At 42.8% G+C, this 19,074-nt stretch overlaps 1 protein-coding gene across 3 annotated transcripts in view; it reads right to left on the reverse strand.

Moving 5' to 3' along the window:
- Positions 1-19,074, reverse strand: part of CGNL1 (cingulin like 1) — a 163,012-nt gene that overhangs the window by 90,028 nt on the left and 53,910 nt on the right. For all 3 annotated transcript variants that reach the window (XM_070421972.1, XM_070421953.1, XM_070421962.1), the window contains exons 2-7: positions 15,718-17,316; positions 14,661-14,755; positions 13,009-13,114; positions 9,984-10,085; positions 9,254-9,402; positions 7,984-8,119 (exon numbers count right to left, since the gene is read on the reverse strand). In XM_070421972.1, the coding sequence (XP_070278073.1) occupies positions 7,984-8,119; positions 9,254-9,402; positions 9,984-10,085; positions 13,009-13,114; positions 14,661-14,755; positions 15,718-17,301 (2,172 nt within the window). In that variant the 5' untranslated portion in view covers positions 17,302-17,316. The remainder of the gene's footprint in view (positions 1-7,983; positions 8,120-9,253; positions 9,403-9,983; positions 10,086-13,008; positions 13,115-14,660; positions 14,756-15,717; positions 17,317-19,074) is intronic.

Raw genomic sequence — 19,074 nt, forward strand, 5'->3', positions numbered from 1 at the left:
CTGACTTCACACCCCACTGGAACCCTTAACCCACGATCCCAGTCCTGTCCCAGTCCCCTTCCACCTGAGCAGGGCAAAGGATTCACATTTCTCTAAGCTGCTCAAAGTTCACAGGAGTCACAAAACTGGGGCAACAAGTTCCACTACAAATCACATTACCTAAACCCGAGTGTGTTCTGCCAAAAGCTCAGCAGGCATTCCTTTTGCGTTGCCATCTTCACCCCAGACCTGCTCAGCTCTCCTCAAGCTCAGAGCCCACCCTCTCCTGCAGACTCCCTTCCTTCAACCCGGCGGGATTTGGGCATGACCAGCTCAGCTTCCGCTCTCCCCAGTTCTTGAACTTCAAGCTTCTCCCCAACAACAAAGCCACTTCGCAGTGAGCTGTCCCTTACCAGCCCGCTCCAAGTCCTTACTCTATCAGCTATCTTTCCCCCCCTGTCATTTTGTTCCTTTCTGTTTCTGGGCATCTATGTCCTTTCCTTCAGGGCACAAGAATCCTCTGAGTCAAGGCCAAAGAAACAAAAATATAAAAGTTTTACCACCAAATATTTTTTTCTGTTTTTAATTTTAGAAAGAGGAGGGAAAGGAAGAGAGGGAGAGAGGGGGGAGAGAGAGACATCGATGTGAGAGTGAAACTGATCAGCTGCCTCCTGCACGCACCCAGACAGATCAAACCAGCAACCTGGGTATGTGTCCTGCCGGGGAATTGAACCATGACCTCTCGGGGTATGGGACACACTCCAACCAACTGAGCCACACCAGCCAGGGCTACTACCAAACTTTTTGAAAGTATAATTTCTGTTCACTGCCTCTACTTCTTGACCACCTTACTACTAGTCACTCCTGAATCTCTTGCTATGGCTTTTGTTCCTACTCTACCCAGACTGTCCCCTCCAAGGTCATAGTGACCTCTTAGTCACCACATCCAATGGCCCCTTCTCAGTCCTCACTTTTCTTGACCTCCTTTGATCCTCCCCACCTGTCTCCTTAAAATTTCTTATGCCTTGCAGTTCAAAGACACTATACTCGCCTGTTTTCTTCCCTCAGGTCATTTTTTCTGTGACAATCTTTTCTGGCTATTCTCTCCCTCTTTTCCAAAGCTAAGATGATCCCCAAGAATGCACCTTTGCATTCTTTATTTTTTTGGCAAGTTCATCTATTTTTCTCCAACTATTAAGTCTATGTAAATAACTGCCAAAGCTTTACCTCCAATTCATAATCTGAATTCAGACCTGCACTTCCAATAACCTGCTAGATTGTCCCAAGGGCACCTCAGATTCGATAGGTTTGTGTTTTTTACCATATTCCTTCCTCTCCACTTCCTTTGCTCGTTACTCTTGTGAAGGCACCACCTGCTCAGAAGCTTGGCAGCAACCTGACCAACCTCACCCTTGTCCCCCATCAACAAAAAGTTGGTTCTGTAACATCTTTGATCCTTTCCCTCACCTCCCTGATTTAGACTCTCATTACCTCCTACCCAGGTGGTTTGCAATAGCCAACCAACTGCTCCCCACATCTAGTCTCTCACCTGTGGCCTCCATGACATTAGCCACAAGGCTTCCTCTTTCTGAAGTGCCCTTCTCAGTCCCACCTTCCTCTGCCTTTCAGAAAAATCTCTGAGGACTCATACAATCTTGACCTCCTCCAGGAAGTCTTCTTTGAATGCCCTCCCTGAATACCCATCTCACTTTGGCTGTACTTACCACAGCACTTAACGCTTTTACTTTGCAGTCCACATATTTATTTTCTTATCTCCTGTTAGACATTCAGCACCTGATTTACTATATCTTAGATGCATGGATCAATGGTATCGGGAATGTGTCTCTTCTGGATATAAATAAATTAACATGTACAGTACAGCTGGAGTCTAGAAATACCAGAATGGTTGGTACTGGGGACCTGAGACCTCAGGGAAAAGGTACTTTCCATTCAAGAAGTGTCACTGGTGAGGGGGTAAAAACACTCCTATTGCCTTAAGTATAACTGCCAGTGGAATCTCTTTCCTTTTCTTTAGGACATGGACATCCATTGAACCAAGGGAACCTCTGCAGTCTCAGGGTAGTGCTGCATTGCACAGAGCAAAATGTAGCTCTTCAGGAATCCAGCTTACAGGCATTGATAAGCTCAGATGAAACATCAAGGGATTCATCCAGGTAGCTAAGGTAACTCTGGCTCTTCCAAAGCACCCAACACAGAGCAGAAGCAAATCTTATGAAAATATAAGCCGTCCTGGTCCTGGTATGTATCAAAGGGCAAGTCCTGCTGCTGCCACCGCCCACCCCTCCTCAGGGAGCAGCAGAGACTCCGCCATCACTGTTGCTATTGGCTCCCGACAGGTCTTCCTGGAGCCTCCCGCCAGCCTCTGCATCCGAGCTCCTGTGAATCTAACCCCTGTTTCCTGCTCTTACTCTCACACGTTTCTCAATTGTTTTCGAGATAAGGCAGTTCCTCTTCCCACACTTATCTTTTCCAGGATGTGTCTGTGTTTTTGAGTTGCCTTTGTGCACTGCCGCCAGTGCATGCTAAGAACCTCGGCGTTCTGGTCTATGCTACACCCACAAGCTGCTATCTGCGGCTGGGCTGCTGCTTAAGTGGATTGTGCTGCACGAAACCAATCAGATTACACCTCACCACAGCACTTAGAGCACTTGACGTTTTCCAGGGCAGAGACCAAAGAGCACAGGAGATTTCAAAAACATCACTTCATCACCTCAGTGGCTTGACTGACAATTCTATCAAGCCAAAGAATGGAGAGATAACATGTAAACTTCAAAATATAAGTCAACACCCATTAGAAATGAACGTGCCTCTCTACAGACTCCAATCAAAGAAAACAAGGGAAGACACTGGCCGCTCAGAATCAGTGCATGCTAAACCTAGGTCAGTTGCACACAGTAAAGCAGCCAGGAGAAGAAAACCATGTATATGTGTGTGTGTGCGGGTGCAGGAGACTATAAAAGCTGGCTGTGTGTAGTACTTACTACATAATAAGACTTGTGCTAAACATTTCCAAACTAAAGCAAAGAAATAGGCACTTCCAAAAAGACAAGAAGGAAGGAAAATTGAGAGAAAAAGGAAGTACGCTCTGGGACTGGCTGTCCTGACAACAGGTGCACGAAGACACACACACCAGAACGCCCAATGCAGCCACTGACTTGCCCACTGCACGCTCTATCTCACCCGCCACCTATTCATAGGGATTCCGTGTCAAAATGAGAAAAACGCTGATCTAAACCCTCTTCTGCATAAATGCTTCCCAACGGTTCTATAAGATCCCTATCTCTGGCCCATGTTCAATTAAAGGGTGAGTAAATAGTTTTAGATCAAGACTGTAGCTGACAGAAAAGTATGCAATTTTTTCCAGAACGATGGCCTATAAAATGTAACAGCGTTGGTGAGAAACATGAATTTTTTCAGTTGTTTTATTAAAATTCCTATAAAGTTCAGTAATATTTCTGAGAACAGCCTATCCCCAGATCAATACAATGTCACAACCAGCACATTTTACTGATACGTAAAGGACTTGCATGTTGGCAAAGGCCGGGGATAAAACACGCGGCTGCTGGAGGGAGGCCCAGCTGTCAGCACTGCAGGCTCCCATCAAAGATGATGGTCAGTAATTAGAAAATTCCACTGCCCTGGCACTTAGAAAGACGGCGCATGTGTACCCATTTCCCCCGGAATGGAGGAAAACACATTTTTGGACAAAGAAGTGGCAAAAAATTTGTTCTATGATCATTTTTTGTAACTTGAGTTAAAAACAAAATTTCAAAGCCATCAGTTGTTAAGGAATAAAAAAAAGTCATCCTATTGTTGGTCAATTGTATGGCTTATCTAGAGAAAACAGGATGATTTTCCTCTCTTTCTTTCTTCCTTTAAAAAAACTAATAACTACTGTATTCTTCCTTAATGTCGCTTTACTGGTTCCACATCGGGACCCAATGTTATTGAACAAAATGGCAAGTCATATTAGAAGAGATTTCATGCAAGTTCTTGTGCGTTGGGCATCTCACGAAATACAGGGCCCTCAGCCTCTTTCAAACATTCAATACCACAATGTGCTTAATGTTCATTGTGTTTAAGAGTCTGTTCTAAGCCAAATGCCATGGAAAACTTGGCCCCAACTGTAACCTGTTATCAGATTCCCCGGGCCACTTCTGATTAAGAGATGAAGAAGAAACTGAAAGTGACAAGGAGATGGAGTCTATTTTATGATCATGTTTTAAATGTCACGGACAAGTCCAAGGAAACTCGTTTAAAACAGTGAGGATGATTTACCAGAGGGAAAGAGCTCCACGTTGGCGTTCAGAAGCCAACTGTGCCCTCACTAACCTTGCAGACGGGCTGCAGTAGAGGATATAGCTCCCATTACAGGAAAGACGCAACCAGAAAGCCAGCAACGTCAGGAACATTTTTAAGAGAAGATGTGCTCTGTTTCCCTTTCCCATTCTCTCATTACCAGCCTCTGCCTGAAAACACATCACCCAAACTGAGGCGCATATCCTCCCCCTGGTTACCACTGCCAATACACCGGTAAACTATTTAATTAATTAAATCATATTCTTTGATAAAGAAGCAAGGAAACAGATAGCTCATTTCAAATATATTCCTTTTTTAAAATGGTAACATTTTTTAAAATATATTTTTATTGATTTCAGAGAGGAAGGGAAAGGGAGAGAAAGATAGAAACATCAGTGATGAGAGAGAATCACTGATTGGCTGCCTCCTGCAGGCCCCACATTGGGGATCAAACCCGCAACCTGGGCATGTGCCCTGACTGGGAACCAAACCTGGTTCATCGATCAACGCTCAACCACTGAGTCACGCCAGCTAGGCTAAAATGGTAACATTTTAAAAATAATTTTGAGCCCTGACTGGTTTGGCTCAGTAGATAGAGCATCTGCCTGCGGACTCAAGGGTCCCAGGTTCGATTCCGGTCAAGGGCATGTACCTTGGTTGTGGGTACATCCCCAGTAGGGGACGTGCAGGAGGCAGCTGATCCATGTTTCTCTCTCATCGATGTTTCTAACTCTCTATCCCTCTCCCTTCCTCTCTGTAAAAAAATCAATAAAATATATATTTTTTAAAAATAATAATAATTTTGATACTGAAATCACTTTATTCATTTGCTCTGTTGCTTGGCATGAAATGGGGGAAGATGCAAAGATGAAATGGCATTGACTTAGCTGTCTAGAAGAAAGAGATAGAGACAAAAATAGGACAAGGTCAAATGTGCTAAAATAAAGAATTTAAAAGGATAGAGGGTATTATGGAAAAGGGAAAATAACAATTATATGTTTCAGTTACTGGGAAAATTCAGCAACTTAAGGGACTTCCCTATAGCTAAGATAACATCTTTCCCTTTTCAAATCAGTCAAGTGTCCACACAAGGGATCATGAAATATGGCAACGTCTTACCTTCTATTTAAATTTGTTTGTGAAGCTACCATTTTTATTGAAAGCCAGAAACTGTACAATGACATCATTTCTGGGAAATTATCCTTAGGATATTTTTCCAAAAAGTACAAGGATACATGTAAAAAAGGTTCACCATATTTTCTCATAATTAAAAAAAAAGAAGTAATTTAAGCATAGGAGAATAATTAAATATATTGTGGTTTATCTCCTTAAAAATGAAATATAAATAAAGACTATAAGGTATAACAAGGGAAAATATTTCTGACATTAACTTTTAAAAGCAGATACCAAAACTGTAGGGACACTATAATTGTCCCTACATTATAGGCAGGGAGATGAAACCCAGCAATGGGTAGGGAGGCAAACAGAAAATGTATAAATAAAAATCGTTGTTAAGATGTTAGGAAAATAGTTATTTTTCCACCAACCCACCCACCCCCATTTTAAAATTTCATTTTGTGGTTTTAATAATATTTCAGTGATAAATTCACACGTGCTCAAAGCTGCATTCTAATTTCCTTGTCTTTGTAACTCTGAGCCCTGAGAAAAAGACAGAGCCATGATTAGCAGTATAATACCATGAATATGGTAGCTTTTAAGAAATCCTTGGATAAAAAGAGAAATACCAGGTGGTAGGAAAGAAGACTAAAGCCTTCTCAGGAGAAAAGGTCTAAACAGAGAGAGAGAGAGAGAGATGGTCGTGTGGGGAGAAATGATTCTGCTCTGTATCCATGTGAAAACGTATTCACGAGAACCCCTGTGCTGTGTGGTCACAGGGCTCAGCTCTGCCAAGTCATGGGGAAGAGGGAGGCTTACTTCTAAAGGGCAGGATCCAAAATCCTTCCGGGGGAATTACTTCAAAACCAAACAAGGAAAGGGTGAGAAAACAATTGACAGAGGAGACTTAACAAGGAACTAAAGCCAGCAGCTTTTAACCCCAAGAACGGGTCAAAGAAAGACTCAGCCCTGGGGGAAAGCAATAGAAAATAAAAATTCAATACTAACAAGGTACCTTTCTTATTTCATTTTTTTTTTTTAGCTTTGTTCTAAATCGTGTCATTTATTTTTTTAACTGTTCCTACAAAACAAAGATTATTATGGAAATAAATTTCAAAACTATGCCAAAAATGCAGATGGTAATGTTATAGCAAATATCAAAACATCTAAATGGGCACTTGTGTATTTTTGTGACTCTCAATTAGAATCACTCCCCCCCAAAATGTAGATGTTCAAAACCTATTCTTGCTCTCTAATCACTTTTATATGTGTGTATCTAACACCTCAACAAGATGGTAATCTAATTCAGGAGGAAAAAAATAACTGTCTTTGTAAAGGCCCATAATAATTAACAAATGCTAAGCAGAGGAAAGAGTCGATCTTATCCGCTTGTTCACCGATTGATAAGAGCTAAATATTTAATAGGGGGTATACTAACACGGGCAGAGGCCAGATGGGCAGCCTGTGTCACAGCAAACAGATTCATTCATTCATTCACTTACTAACTCATAACTAATCCATCCAACCAACCCCCAAATATTTACTGAGTGCTATGTGTCCCAAGCTCTGGGATAAAATGCTGAGCCAGCCATCACCAACCCTGCCCTCCTGGAGCTTACAGTCCTGTGGGCCTTAAACAAAAACTTAACCTGTGCTAAGTGTTGTATGGGCATTAATGTATTTTCCATGCTTTCCCATAAATAGCATTACTTACAAAGTATTTTTGCCCAAAGTGTAATCTAAATCTATTAGTGTAGAGATCTAAATGCAAATCTACTAGAATACAGGGGATAGTGGAACACCATAATGGACACCATAAGGAAATAATCAGACAAATCAGAGGGGCATTGGCCTAATCTCGTCAGAAGATGGATGGGATGGGAGGAGAAAAGCAGGCCGTAGGGAATGAGGGGGAAGGGTGCTATACCGGGATAAATGGAAACAGTGACAGCAATGTGGGATTCCTGATTGGATCCTGGTTGGGAGGTGGGGGAATACAACCATAAAATATGCCTGGAGGACAAGCGGAAAATTTTGAATGAGGGCCCACGTATTAGAATTCTTGTTATATTGTATATATATATTATAGGAATTATTAAATTTTTTAGGTGTTATAATAGTATTGTGGTTGTAAGAAAATTCCATAATTTTCAAAGATGTGTGCTTGAGAATTTAGGCGTGAGGCATGGTGTTATCTATAATTTGCTTTGAAATAGTTCAGCAAAGATGGATAAATTGATGCATGAAAAAAATAGAAGAATGAATGGATGGACATGAATAAGTGGAGATAATATCACAAAATGTTGCCAACTGTTGGATCTGGGTTGGAGCTCTGTGGAAGTTACTGCAGTACCCTGTCTACTTTTCTGTATGGTGGAAGTTTTCCTAAAACAATGTTTAAAAACTATTACACGTGACGCTCTTACAGAATCTAACCACAGGCACAGGTGTGGTAAATGCACAAAACAGAATATGGCTCAGGGTACTCAGTCCCCATCCCACCTCCGCCATCTCACCCTCTTCAGGCAGATGGGCCTATCTTGTCACCTGACCCCACCGGCCCCTTACCTCAATCAGAGCCCCCTTCTCCCTGTCCTCGGACCGTTTGGCGCTGTCCAGTTCATCATGCATTTCCGAGAGCTGGTCCTGGAGATCCCTGATCTCCGTCTGGTGCTGTTCCCGTTCCATCTTTACCTGAAACAGCCTGACAAGAAGGAGTCCCTCAGACAGACTCGGGCTCTGCTGATGTTCATCCCATCTGACTGCAGACCTCCAGATGCTCAAGCAGAGTCATCTAAAGCCCCAAGAAGCCTCCCACTCTCCCCACTCCACATCCCCACCCCCCCCTCCCCACAGGACTGTAGACCAGAAGAGTCAGCAAATTATGACCTATGGGCCAATCTGGCCCACTGCCCATTTTTATAAATAAAGTTTTATTGGAATACAGCCATGCTCATTCTTTTATATATTGCTTACAGTCATTTACACAATACAATGGCAGAATTGAGAGGTTCCAACAAAGACCATATGGCCCATAAACTGTAAAGTATTTACTATCTGACAAAAGTTTGCCAACCTCTGCTCTAAATCAAATTCACAACGATTCTACCTTGTTATACTGTAAAGTCTTTACTACCCCCTAAACTTTCTGATTGTTTTCTTACCAACTTCTTTTCTAAAATTAACCTCTAAGAATGTCTTAAAAGCAAAAACTACACCATCAAAATTGCCAAGGCAATTAAATGCTTTTACTACGTAATGTCCTATTTTTCTTGAATTTCCCTCCAGATTTCCCTCCTGCTCTTAACCTTCACTTAAAGTTTCCATCGTGTCCACAGGGCTTCTTAGCACTGCACCCTTTCCGACCTTAGCTTCAGATCTCTTTTGCACAGATTTTAAGACACGGCCACAGTGACAAGGCCACCGGGCTTGACTTGCCATCTCTACAGACGCAACAGAAATATAAGCACAGGTCACAGAGTCCAGCACCAGCCAGGACAGAATCCACAAACCGGGAGACTGTGGAGGTCTCGTGACGTGCTTTTTGGAGGCTGGGCCCAGGCCCCTTGAAATCTCAGGCCTGAGATATCACCACTCCGCGTTCCCTGCTTCTCACTTACCTACTATAGGCCCACTCTAAGGGCTGAAACTTTACAAGACATCCTTTAAGGTGTACGAATAATTTTAAAATTATTAACGTTTCTGCTTACCAGGGAGAAAAGGAAGAGGGAGCGGCCGCTGTAAATATTTGAAAGACCAGGTAGTACTAAATGGACAAAAAGGTTCTGGCCACATCAGATGAAGAACCAGAAGGACAGGCGCTTGGCCCAGGACTTACTCCTCCAGGCTTTTCCGGAGCTCGCCCTCACTCTCTTCCAGCCGCCGCTGCAGCACCGAGTTCTCTTTCTCCTTGTGGTCGTGTTGGCTCTGGAGCTCTTCTAAATTTGCTTTCATTCTCTCTCTCTCTTCTTTGATGTTCTGTTGATTCTAATATGAATACATGTGATTTTAGAGTACCTCCACCGTACATTTATGTTATGCTGAAACTTTACAAGACATCCTTCTAAACTCGGATGGACTCCATGTCTTTGCACTTACAGTATTAAGTATTAGTGATGTCATTAATTATTAATCAAACTACTTAATTAAGGCATAGTTATGTGTAACTAAAAGCAATATTACATATTTAATGAGTTGTAATACTTTTAAAAGAGAAACAAACATAGCTAAACCTTATTGTACTATTTCAATTACTCAGTTCCAATATTTTATAAGCATTTCATTTCCTACTGGCCTGACTGAATCCAACAGTGATTCTTTTACTCTGTCAAAGCAAACAGTCGCTATATGCTTTGGGTTGTTTTTTGTTGTTGTTGTTGTTGTTGTTGTTTTAAGTTCTTTGGTCAGTAGGAGCCAAATATACAGGGATTTACTTCTGTGATGAGAGGAGTGTTTCTTTTTGGGGGGGAATATTGGCTTTCAATTCACTTGGGCATCCCAAGGTACTTAAAATATTCTTTATCAATCAAGAAGAAAATGGAAAAAATAACTGAGGAAAAATCAGATACCTTGACTTCCAGTTGAAGCTGTCTCTGAAGTTCAGCCACTTCTGTGGTCAACTTGGTTTTCTGTTCCAAAAGATCTTTGACTTCAGACGAAGAGTTAGAAGCCTACAGTTAATTGCAAAGATATATGCATTGAAATGTTCAAGGTGATTTATTTTCATTCTCTTTCCCCCAAAACATAATCAGAGCAGTAACTCTAAAATCTTAAGATTCCAATGTAGATCCCTACAGAGAAGGGGCACGAGGAAACCTTCTGGGGTGATGGGAGTACCCTGTATCTTGATCTGGGTGGTGCTTGCATTTGAACTATGCAGTTAAGATTTGTGCAATTTACTGTAAGTTATACCCAATAAAACAATGTAAAAAGATAAAATAAGTATTTGTGAAGATTCATCTATTGCATAAAGTAATACCCAAAGCCCATGTCTCTAAGTTCCCAAGGCCTTTTGTGTAAAAATCTATTACAAACTTTTCATTAGATTGGGAATTACTGCTCCATAACCATCAATGATATTTTTATCCCTCACCCTGTATATGCCTGGATGCAAGCAGTAAATAACTGTAAGCTGGCTAAACTGGCTGTCTTCTTTTAGATGTCACATTTCCATAATGGAGAGAGATAGAATGAAGAGGGATCTGATTAAAGAGTCTATTAGGAAGCATCTCTGATTGAGTATGAATATTAATGGATCTCATTTTTTTCTTCCATGGATGTAATAATAGGATGATATTTTCAAAAGGATTTGGCTAAAAAACTATAGCAAAGTGGTTGGAAAACTACATGGCGGGGAAAGGGGATAAAAGCAGGAATCAAAGCTGGAAAAGGCAGTGACTTGGCCCTCATGCATCTGAATCCAGGTGTGAGTTGTGCCTGATGAACCTGGAAAGAGGTATTTCCTCACTTACTCCTGTGAAGTTAACCAGAGCCCCCAGTCAACAAAAACACAGAACTTCCCATTCTCTCAGACAAAATGAGAACAGTCCATTTTAGAAATCTAAACCCGACCCACGAGGGAACTTGCACGCGCTCCTTCCCGAGCAAAACCCCTGTCTGCTTTGCTGTCGTTTCCCAAGATGGTCTCAGTCCACATGGGAGACGGTCCTTACATTCCTCACAGAAAATCACTTAACTGGCCTTTGCCAGCGAATAATCAGATTCAGAAAATAAGAGGGAGGCAGAGGGAGTAGGAAAACATGGGCAATTAAGCCTTCAGGGCACTGCAATAGGAGCTAGAAGACTAAGGGCCTTAGTTCGCCTCACCACCTCGCACTTGATTCCCAGTGCTTCTTAACTGGTGTCCTCTCCTCTGATCTCACCTCTTTCAGAGAGCTCCAACAGGAATGAATTCTTAGGAATATGGCGCTATTCATTCCTGTGTAAAGTCCATCAGTGGTGGCCTATCACCTTCGGTCTGAAATGGAAACTTCTCATGCGATTTCTGAGGTCTTTCCTACCTGGTGCTTCGTCCCCACATGCTCTCTGCTCCAAAATTACCTCCATCCCCTAAACATAGCTAACACGTGCCTCTTTACATTTTATATTTGCTTGTGCCATTCCCTCTACCTACAACGCCCTGCCTTCCCTTCCTTCAGAGAATTCTATAATCTTTTGAGACACCATTAGTGTTAGTGGCTCCAGAAGGGCTACCCTGATACCCCTAGTCTGTGACCCACAATGACCATCTTAACATCAAGACCAAAGCATGTCAAAACAAAAAAGGCCAAAGGATATATTCCCCCTAAGAATATGCAGGCAAATGAAAAGCAAGAGTCAGAGTGATAATTTAGATTTAAGACTTTTAGCAAAAAAATCCTAAGCTAATTTTAAGAACTGCATAGCACTCCTGAAACAAAGTGTATAATCTAAAAATTCCCAAGTGGGAACAGTTAATATATTTGTACTACAATAAATATTATATATAGGGGTGGGCAAAAGTGGGTTTACAGTTGTGAGTATATAACAGTTTATTCTTGTATTATTATTTATTATTGTATTTTCCATACAAACAACTGTCATCTGACTTTTGCCCACTCCTGTTTGTATGTGTGTATATATATGTACATATACATGTGTATATATGTGTGTATACATATGCATACACACATACATACACATAAATATACATATACATATATATCTCTATTTGATGGAGAGCAGCAGTCATGGGTTAGCTGAGTGCTAGGAGAACACTGAGCAATAGAGAAAAGGTGGTAGTTGATGCCTAAAAATGTCCTCTATCCAATTTTTCCAACATTGAAAAGAAGCTATAGACAAACTTCCTGTTACCTGCCTCTGGGTAGCCTCTCTTTCCTGCCTTTGCAGAATTCCCCTGGGAGGAGAAAGTAAAGACGCACAAGCAAGAAATGGGTCCCAACGCACAGTGGCGTACGGAGGAACAAGTGTTCAGTCGTCTCCCTTAAATGCTACTTCCTTTCAGGGTACAAGGCGTGTGCGACATATAGCAGATGTTCATCAATTATGAGACGAATCCTTTTTTTAACAAAAGCAATCTCCAAGTCCCAACTCGAATTCAGTACAATCAGTTAAACAGACAGTTTTTTAAAAAAGTTTGGCACCACTCCACTCCTTCATTTCCTTTCCACCAATGCCGGTTGGCTTCACCTGTCTCTATTCCCTAGTTTCTTGTTCTTATTCTCTTATTTCTTACTCTCCGAAGTTCCAAAGTTTGGGGCCAAGTCAGTTCACACCAACCTTCCAAATCTGCCTATGAAATCTATCCATTAATTTGCTTAGTTCTTTCTAGTCTTATTTCCTCTTTCTAGATTTGTTTCATCCTATTATGTGTGGGTTTTTTAAAATAAAATACCTTAAAAACCTTTCTGAAAAAGAGAGGGCAGAGTATAAATTCATAACATGTGAAACGAGATCTCCCATCTCAGGGCCAGCTCACTACTCAGGAAACTTCCCATTTGGTGCCATAACCAATTGCACAGCCTGAAGAAACAGCAATGTGCCTGCCACATCCCATGTTAAATGCCCTCTGCAAGATACAAAACTTCAACTTACTTGGTGACTTCCTTGTGCGCTCCCTGCTGCTCGAGACTTTAAAGTCTGGATTTTCTCAAAGACCAAGTTGACTTTCCTTTTAGTGGCATCATCATTATCGGTGCTTCTGGAAAAGAGGCAAAGGAAAAACAACAGTGAGGGGCAACCACTGGCCCCAGAATACTTTATGTGCCCTGACACACAGGCAAGCCCTTTAAGAAGACAAACTGCAAGAGGCATGATTTTTTTTTTTTTTTTTTACAAAACCAGTGTTAAAAGAGCAAGGTGGCTGGTGTATTTTTTCGTCAAATAAATTGTCCTATGTTACCACTTAATTTGAGACAGGGGTTCCCACTTCCAAACATGAAAGAGACATAGCAACATTCTAAATGAGCTTGGAGAACACATCCAGTGAAAATGTAGTAATTTGCTGTTTGATTCAAATGAATTACATTCATTCCAACAAGGGATTTTTCCTCTGTGTCTCACACGCACATACGTTTTTACCTTTAAATCTTATGCTTAAGAATGATCCGCAGTGATCTTAACGTGGTCAGCCTATGTCTAAAGAACAAATCCCCAAGCTAAGACTGTCAACACAGCAGCCCTCTGTCTAGACTTTGACAGGTAATGATTGGCTGAAGTCTTATTAACCTCAACCACATCTTCTATCACACATACCTGACAATTAGGGGGGAAAAATAGTTTTTTAATAAGTTTCCTTAAATAGGTGCCTCCAACTAAAGTCTGTCTCAAATCATGAACCAAAAAAAATAATTTAGAGAATTTTAAAAATCAAAAATTCTTCTACTTTAACCTTAACATAGTAAAACCCATCACAGAGAGGCACTAATAACTTAGCTAGAAGAATAAAAGTATCTCTTTGGTTACTGTTGTTTTTTAATTCCAAAAGAGCCCTTATCTTATAGTTTGAACCTGACCACTTTGTCAGGTCTACTATTACTGACAAATAATTGTAAGGCTCAATACAAAAAAAAAAAAAAAAAAACCACACAGTGTTTTGATACCAGTGAGTATTTGCCACGTGACTTCCAGTCATGTCAGACTGTAACGCTTTTTCTCTTTTTAATCACATCTGATGAGAGAACTGAAACAGGAACCTCGAATTCCTGACCTGGAATTCCAGCGCCATCGGTATCTGAGTAAGGAGTGAAACCAGATTACGCACTCAACCTCCAAGATAAGTATGTGACAAGCACTGCTTTTAAGTGACTCATACATGCTTTAAAAATACTGGAAGCAGGGGCTCCTGGCCAATGTCAACTCTGGGGAGGGAAGGAGGTGTTTTTATTTGTAACTTCTAATAAGGGGTGATTGGAACTAAGGTGACAGCAGACTTCATTCAAAACTGGACAACAGACATCCTTCCTGTCTTTCGTTTTTTAACAACAAATTCAGTATAGTCATTTTTTAAAATACATTCAATTTTTAAAGTACAATATCATTCCCTATACTCCCCTTGCCTGATCTTCACTTCCCACCACCCAAGATTTAAATGAATGCTGCTGTGAAAACTCCAGCCATTGAATCTTAACCCTCCAATGGCTCACACAGGGCGGCGAGGGAGGGGGCAAAGCAGAAGGTCCCAGAAAAGGAAATGAAGAGCCCCACAGAAATGACAGTATTTTGCTCCTTTAAGGAAAAGCACTGACCCTTCCTTGAGGTAATTGTAGAGGATCTGCTTGGCCGTCTCCTCGTTGGTTTGCTGCGTGAGCTCCTGCTGGCCTTTTAACAGGTCCGGCGTGGCCTGGAACAGAGGGCGTCATTAGATCCCTGGAGACTGAGATGGTGTTTCCAGACAGGAGGCGAAACCCGGAAGCAGGAGCATCCAAACACATTCCTACTTTCCAAAAGTGACTCCTCAGGTAAGGATCCTCATTACAGCTGGCTCTACCACTTGGTTAGTAGCTCTATAACCTGGAGCAAGTTACTTAACTTCCTCACCTCAGTTTCTCACCTGTAAATTGAGGTTAATAGGACTTGCCTTCACAGGGTTGGTGACATATGACAAATAGTGCCTGACACTTACAAACCTTATTATCATTTTTATCATTATCATTAATGTTTTTACTGTGTCTAGCAAAACACTAAATGTACCACTTAAATAAATTCCAGCACTAGGGTTAAGCTTAAATTAGGATTAACCTATTTTCTCAGGCCAGAAATTAGCCCAGTCACTCAAATTCATGAGGATAATTAACACATCTACACAGACCTAAGCACCCAACCTCTGTGTGGAAACACATTCCACCTACTTCCTGATTTCACATCTATACAAAAGGTAAAGGCGAACCTCTCTATAGTGTTTGACAAATCACTTTATAGACAAGACCCCAGTGGAAATCTAACTGTACTTGAATTAACTTAGAAAACCATACAATCAGCAGCAGGACATATCTTTAGGAAAAATTTTTTAAAATCCATGTGTGCCCTGGCCCTTGTGGCTCAGTTGATTGGTCCTCCACCCATGCACTGAAAGGATGCCCGTTCCATTCCCGGTCAGGGCACATGGCCAGGTTTCCTGTCACATCACATCGATGTTTCTCTCTCTCCCCCTCTCCCTTTCTCTAAAAAATACAAAATATTTTTTAAAAAATCTATGTGCAATCACCCACTACAGATGCAGGTATATACTGCTCTAGCTTCCTGTAGCATGAGGCTGCAGGAATTAAAAAAGGGGGGGCGGGGGGGAAGACACCCTAGTATTACCTGGGTATTTGAGGTGGACGCAAATGTCTTCACAGAAATCTTCTTGGCACCAGAGTCAGGCGACGCCGCTCGCCCGCGGTTCTGTAACATCAGCGTAGCAGTGGCCGTTTTGATTTCCTCCTCCCTTTTCTGCGCTGGGAGGGAGGATGCACGCGCCGGGGTACTTTCCTGGCCACCTTTGCTCTCCAGAGCTTTCCCATCTCTGCTCTGCTGGGGAGGCCTGGGGGGGGCCCCCTGCGGCTTGGCGGAGGCGTGCCCCGCGCTCGGTCTCCCGCGGGGGTGCTCCGGGGCCTGCGGCCGCTGCGGACACACCTGCGAGGGGCGCAGGAGGTGCTCGCTGGACTTGCCCAGGTTCCTGCTGAACTCGGTCAGGTACTCCGAGTTCCCCTGGAGGCCGAAGGGAAAGGCGCTGTCCACGCTCCGGGACCTCTTCCTGTCTTCGGGGTGGATTCTGTTTCGCCTCCCAGACCTGCCCCTTCTCTGCAGCCCAGGTTTTTGGTCGAATTTTTCGATCAACTGATCCACGCCCGGCATCGATCCCGTATCGATATCCCGCCCGGTTCCTGGCAAGAAGGGGATATACCTTCTGTTTTCATGCCGGTTCACATTGTCAGCGTGGAGGGCACATTCCTGGTCGTCCAGTAAAAAGCGGTACAAGGAGTTGGCCGAGGTGGGCGTCGTGGACGTGGAGGAGGACCTCCGGGAGCGCGCTCCGTCCAGGACGGCACCCGCCGAGTCTTGGCGCCGGAAGGGAAGCACATCCGGCCTGGTTTTCTTGGCTTCGGAGTGGGGGTGCGGGCCGAGGGCAGGTGGGGGCCTCCCGCCCGGGGAGGGGGCCTCCGCCGCCGCCGGCCCCTGCTTGGCGCAGCTCTGCACATTCACGCACACGGAGGTCTGCTTCTTGGGGTCATCGATGACCACCGAGCTGCATAAGCGAATGGCCGTCACGTTGGACTTGGCCAGCTCTTCCAGAGGAGGGCTGGCGGGCTGGGAACGACTGGGTTTGGAAAAGTAAGTCCAGCCCTTCTTACTGTTGGTGCCCTCTTCTGTTAGGGTCTGTAGCCAGGTACCCTGAGCAGGTTGGTGGTTGTGTAAGTTCAACTCATTCTTCTCAGGGTCGTAGGGCTGCAAAAGCTCAGGATGCCTCTGAAAGTTCAGCACCTGCGCTGGCTTCCCGGGCCCCTCTTTGCATTCGAGAGCTCCATGCTTGGCCTCAAAGAGAGGGGGTTGCTTTGGGGTTCTCTCTGAGCTGGGTGGGGCATACGGGTTTTCTGGAAAGGGCAGCTCGTCCGCACTGTCCTCTAGCCCAGCCCCGTTGCTGGGATGCACAGGCAGGTCATGTATCCCTGGCGGTGGAAACGATGGCCCGTTTTCAGAAAAAGGTGTACCTGGCAGGCAGCGCTCCGTGTTGTTCAGGACTATGTAGGGGTGGCCATCGATCCCCTGTACCCGAATACTGACCCCGTAGGAGCCTGCCTTAGGGTGCTGGGAATTCCTCAACTTTTTGGTTTCATCACTGGCGAGCCTCAGGTGGACACCGTATTCCTGCTGCACGTGTTGATATTCACCGAAGTACAGCTCCATGGCTCACTGCTCCCGCTACCAGGGAAAGATGGGGTAAAAGAGGACAGTACGTTAGAATTCATGAAGATTATGTGGGGAAACTTCAAAGTTCAGAGAAAACAACATACTTTAAACAGCAAGGAAACTTCCAGAACCAAATGCTTGTCCAAGCAGGCCTTTCTGGGTGCCCCCGGGCTCACGAGACCATGGTGTTTGCCAACACAGGGCTTAAACCCTGGCCTCGGGGTGGATGACTTGGTGTAATGATCTGAAGCCTTTGGCATAACTTCATGATTCTCTTTCTAGATGACCGGCTGTTCTGGTTGCTTCATTTTTTTTCCCTTAACTGGTTTCCTCACACTTCATGTCATTTATTTTTAACCAGTAGGGATATTCCAGTTACCAGCATGTGAAAACAAGGTATTTTTCCATGAACTTAATTAATAGTGTTCCGATGCTCACCACTTTTCTTTCTATACCGTTAATTTTTCTGTCAAAACAACCCTCTCCACCTTTTCAATGCATAATCCTGCTTTGAAATCTTTACCACTATTTATTTGGATAGACTGTTTGAAACATTTGAAACCTTAAGGAATGTTTTGAAAACAATTTCAATGATTTTTTTTTCTTACTAAAAAAGATCAAGTAGCATATTGATGTGGAAAATGTCATTTAAAAAAAAACGGAAGACTCGGAGCTCTTTATTTTGGGATGGGTCCTAATGCCAAGAATCACTGCCTTCACCTATCTGGTGTGTGGCCACCCTTGCCAGAGGCTGCACCCCGATACCAGCATGCCACACCCGGAGGTCTCACCAGAAATCCACTTCCTTCGCACTGAAAAATCCAACAGCAAAGGAGATGCCAGAAGAGCAGTAAGAACTGGGCTCAGGTCAAGGCTGTCTCATGTCTTTCAATGTTACTAGTCTCTTTGAGTCTCTTTATATACTGGAGTCAATCTCATAGCATGTTTACCAAGAAAATCGCCTATTTGATCCACATTTTCAAAGTTATTTGCAGTGTTGCAAAGTATAAATCATTTCATCTCTATATCTATTTTTCATGATCGAGTTTTGTTTACTTGTGCTTTCTTCACCTATTTCTTGATGATGCAGGTAAATACATGTGTCTATATATCTTTTAAATTATTGTTTTCCTGAAAGAACTAGCTCTTAGATTTAGCCTCTTTTTTTTTTTTTCATTTTTCTAATTTATCGAGTTCCACTTTGAGCCTCATTTCTTTCGGCTTTCCTTTATTTTGTTGTTTTTGTTTCCAATTTATTTATTTGCATGCTTCATTTGTTTCTTTTCATTCTTTAATTACATTTCATAAATTGTGATATGTGAGTGTGTCAGGAATTTTGTTGGTTCCTACTAACAAAGAGACCCAAAATAGCGACTTAAGGGTTAGGATTTTTTTTTTTCCCAAGAGGTAGGAAGTCCAGGGCTGGAATGAATGGATCCCTGGATATTTTGGAGGAACACACCTTTTTTTATCTTTCCACTCATCTTCCTTTAGGTGTATTGACACCTTCTGATTATAAAATGACTCATCCAGTATCACATATGCTTACTAGACAGCTCAGTCAACCTTCATTTTAAGCTCTGCTGGAAGCCCCACCCATCTATAATCCCTGGCATCTTATTGGTGAGAACTTAGTCATATAGCCACCGCTCCACTGACTAAAAGGAGGCCTGTGTACAGGGATTTCAGCTGGTCAGTGACTCTCAACAAAATCAATATTCTGTTAGTAAGAAGAGAGAAAAGAATGGACACTGGCAAAGCAGCTCTCCA

The sequence above is a fragment of the Myotis yumanensis genome, unplaced genomic scaffold (genome assembly GCF_028538775.1).
Source record: "Myotis yumanensis isolate MYYU_CA2020_CCGP unplaced genomic scaffold, mMyoYum1.0.hap1 SCAF_1, whole genome shotgun sequence".
In the NCBI taxonomy this organism is placed as follows: Eukaryota; Metazoa; Chordata; class Mammalia; order Chiroptera; family Vespertilionidae; genus Myotis; species Myotis yumanensis.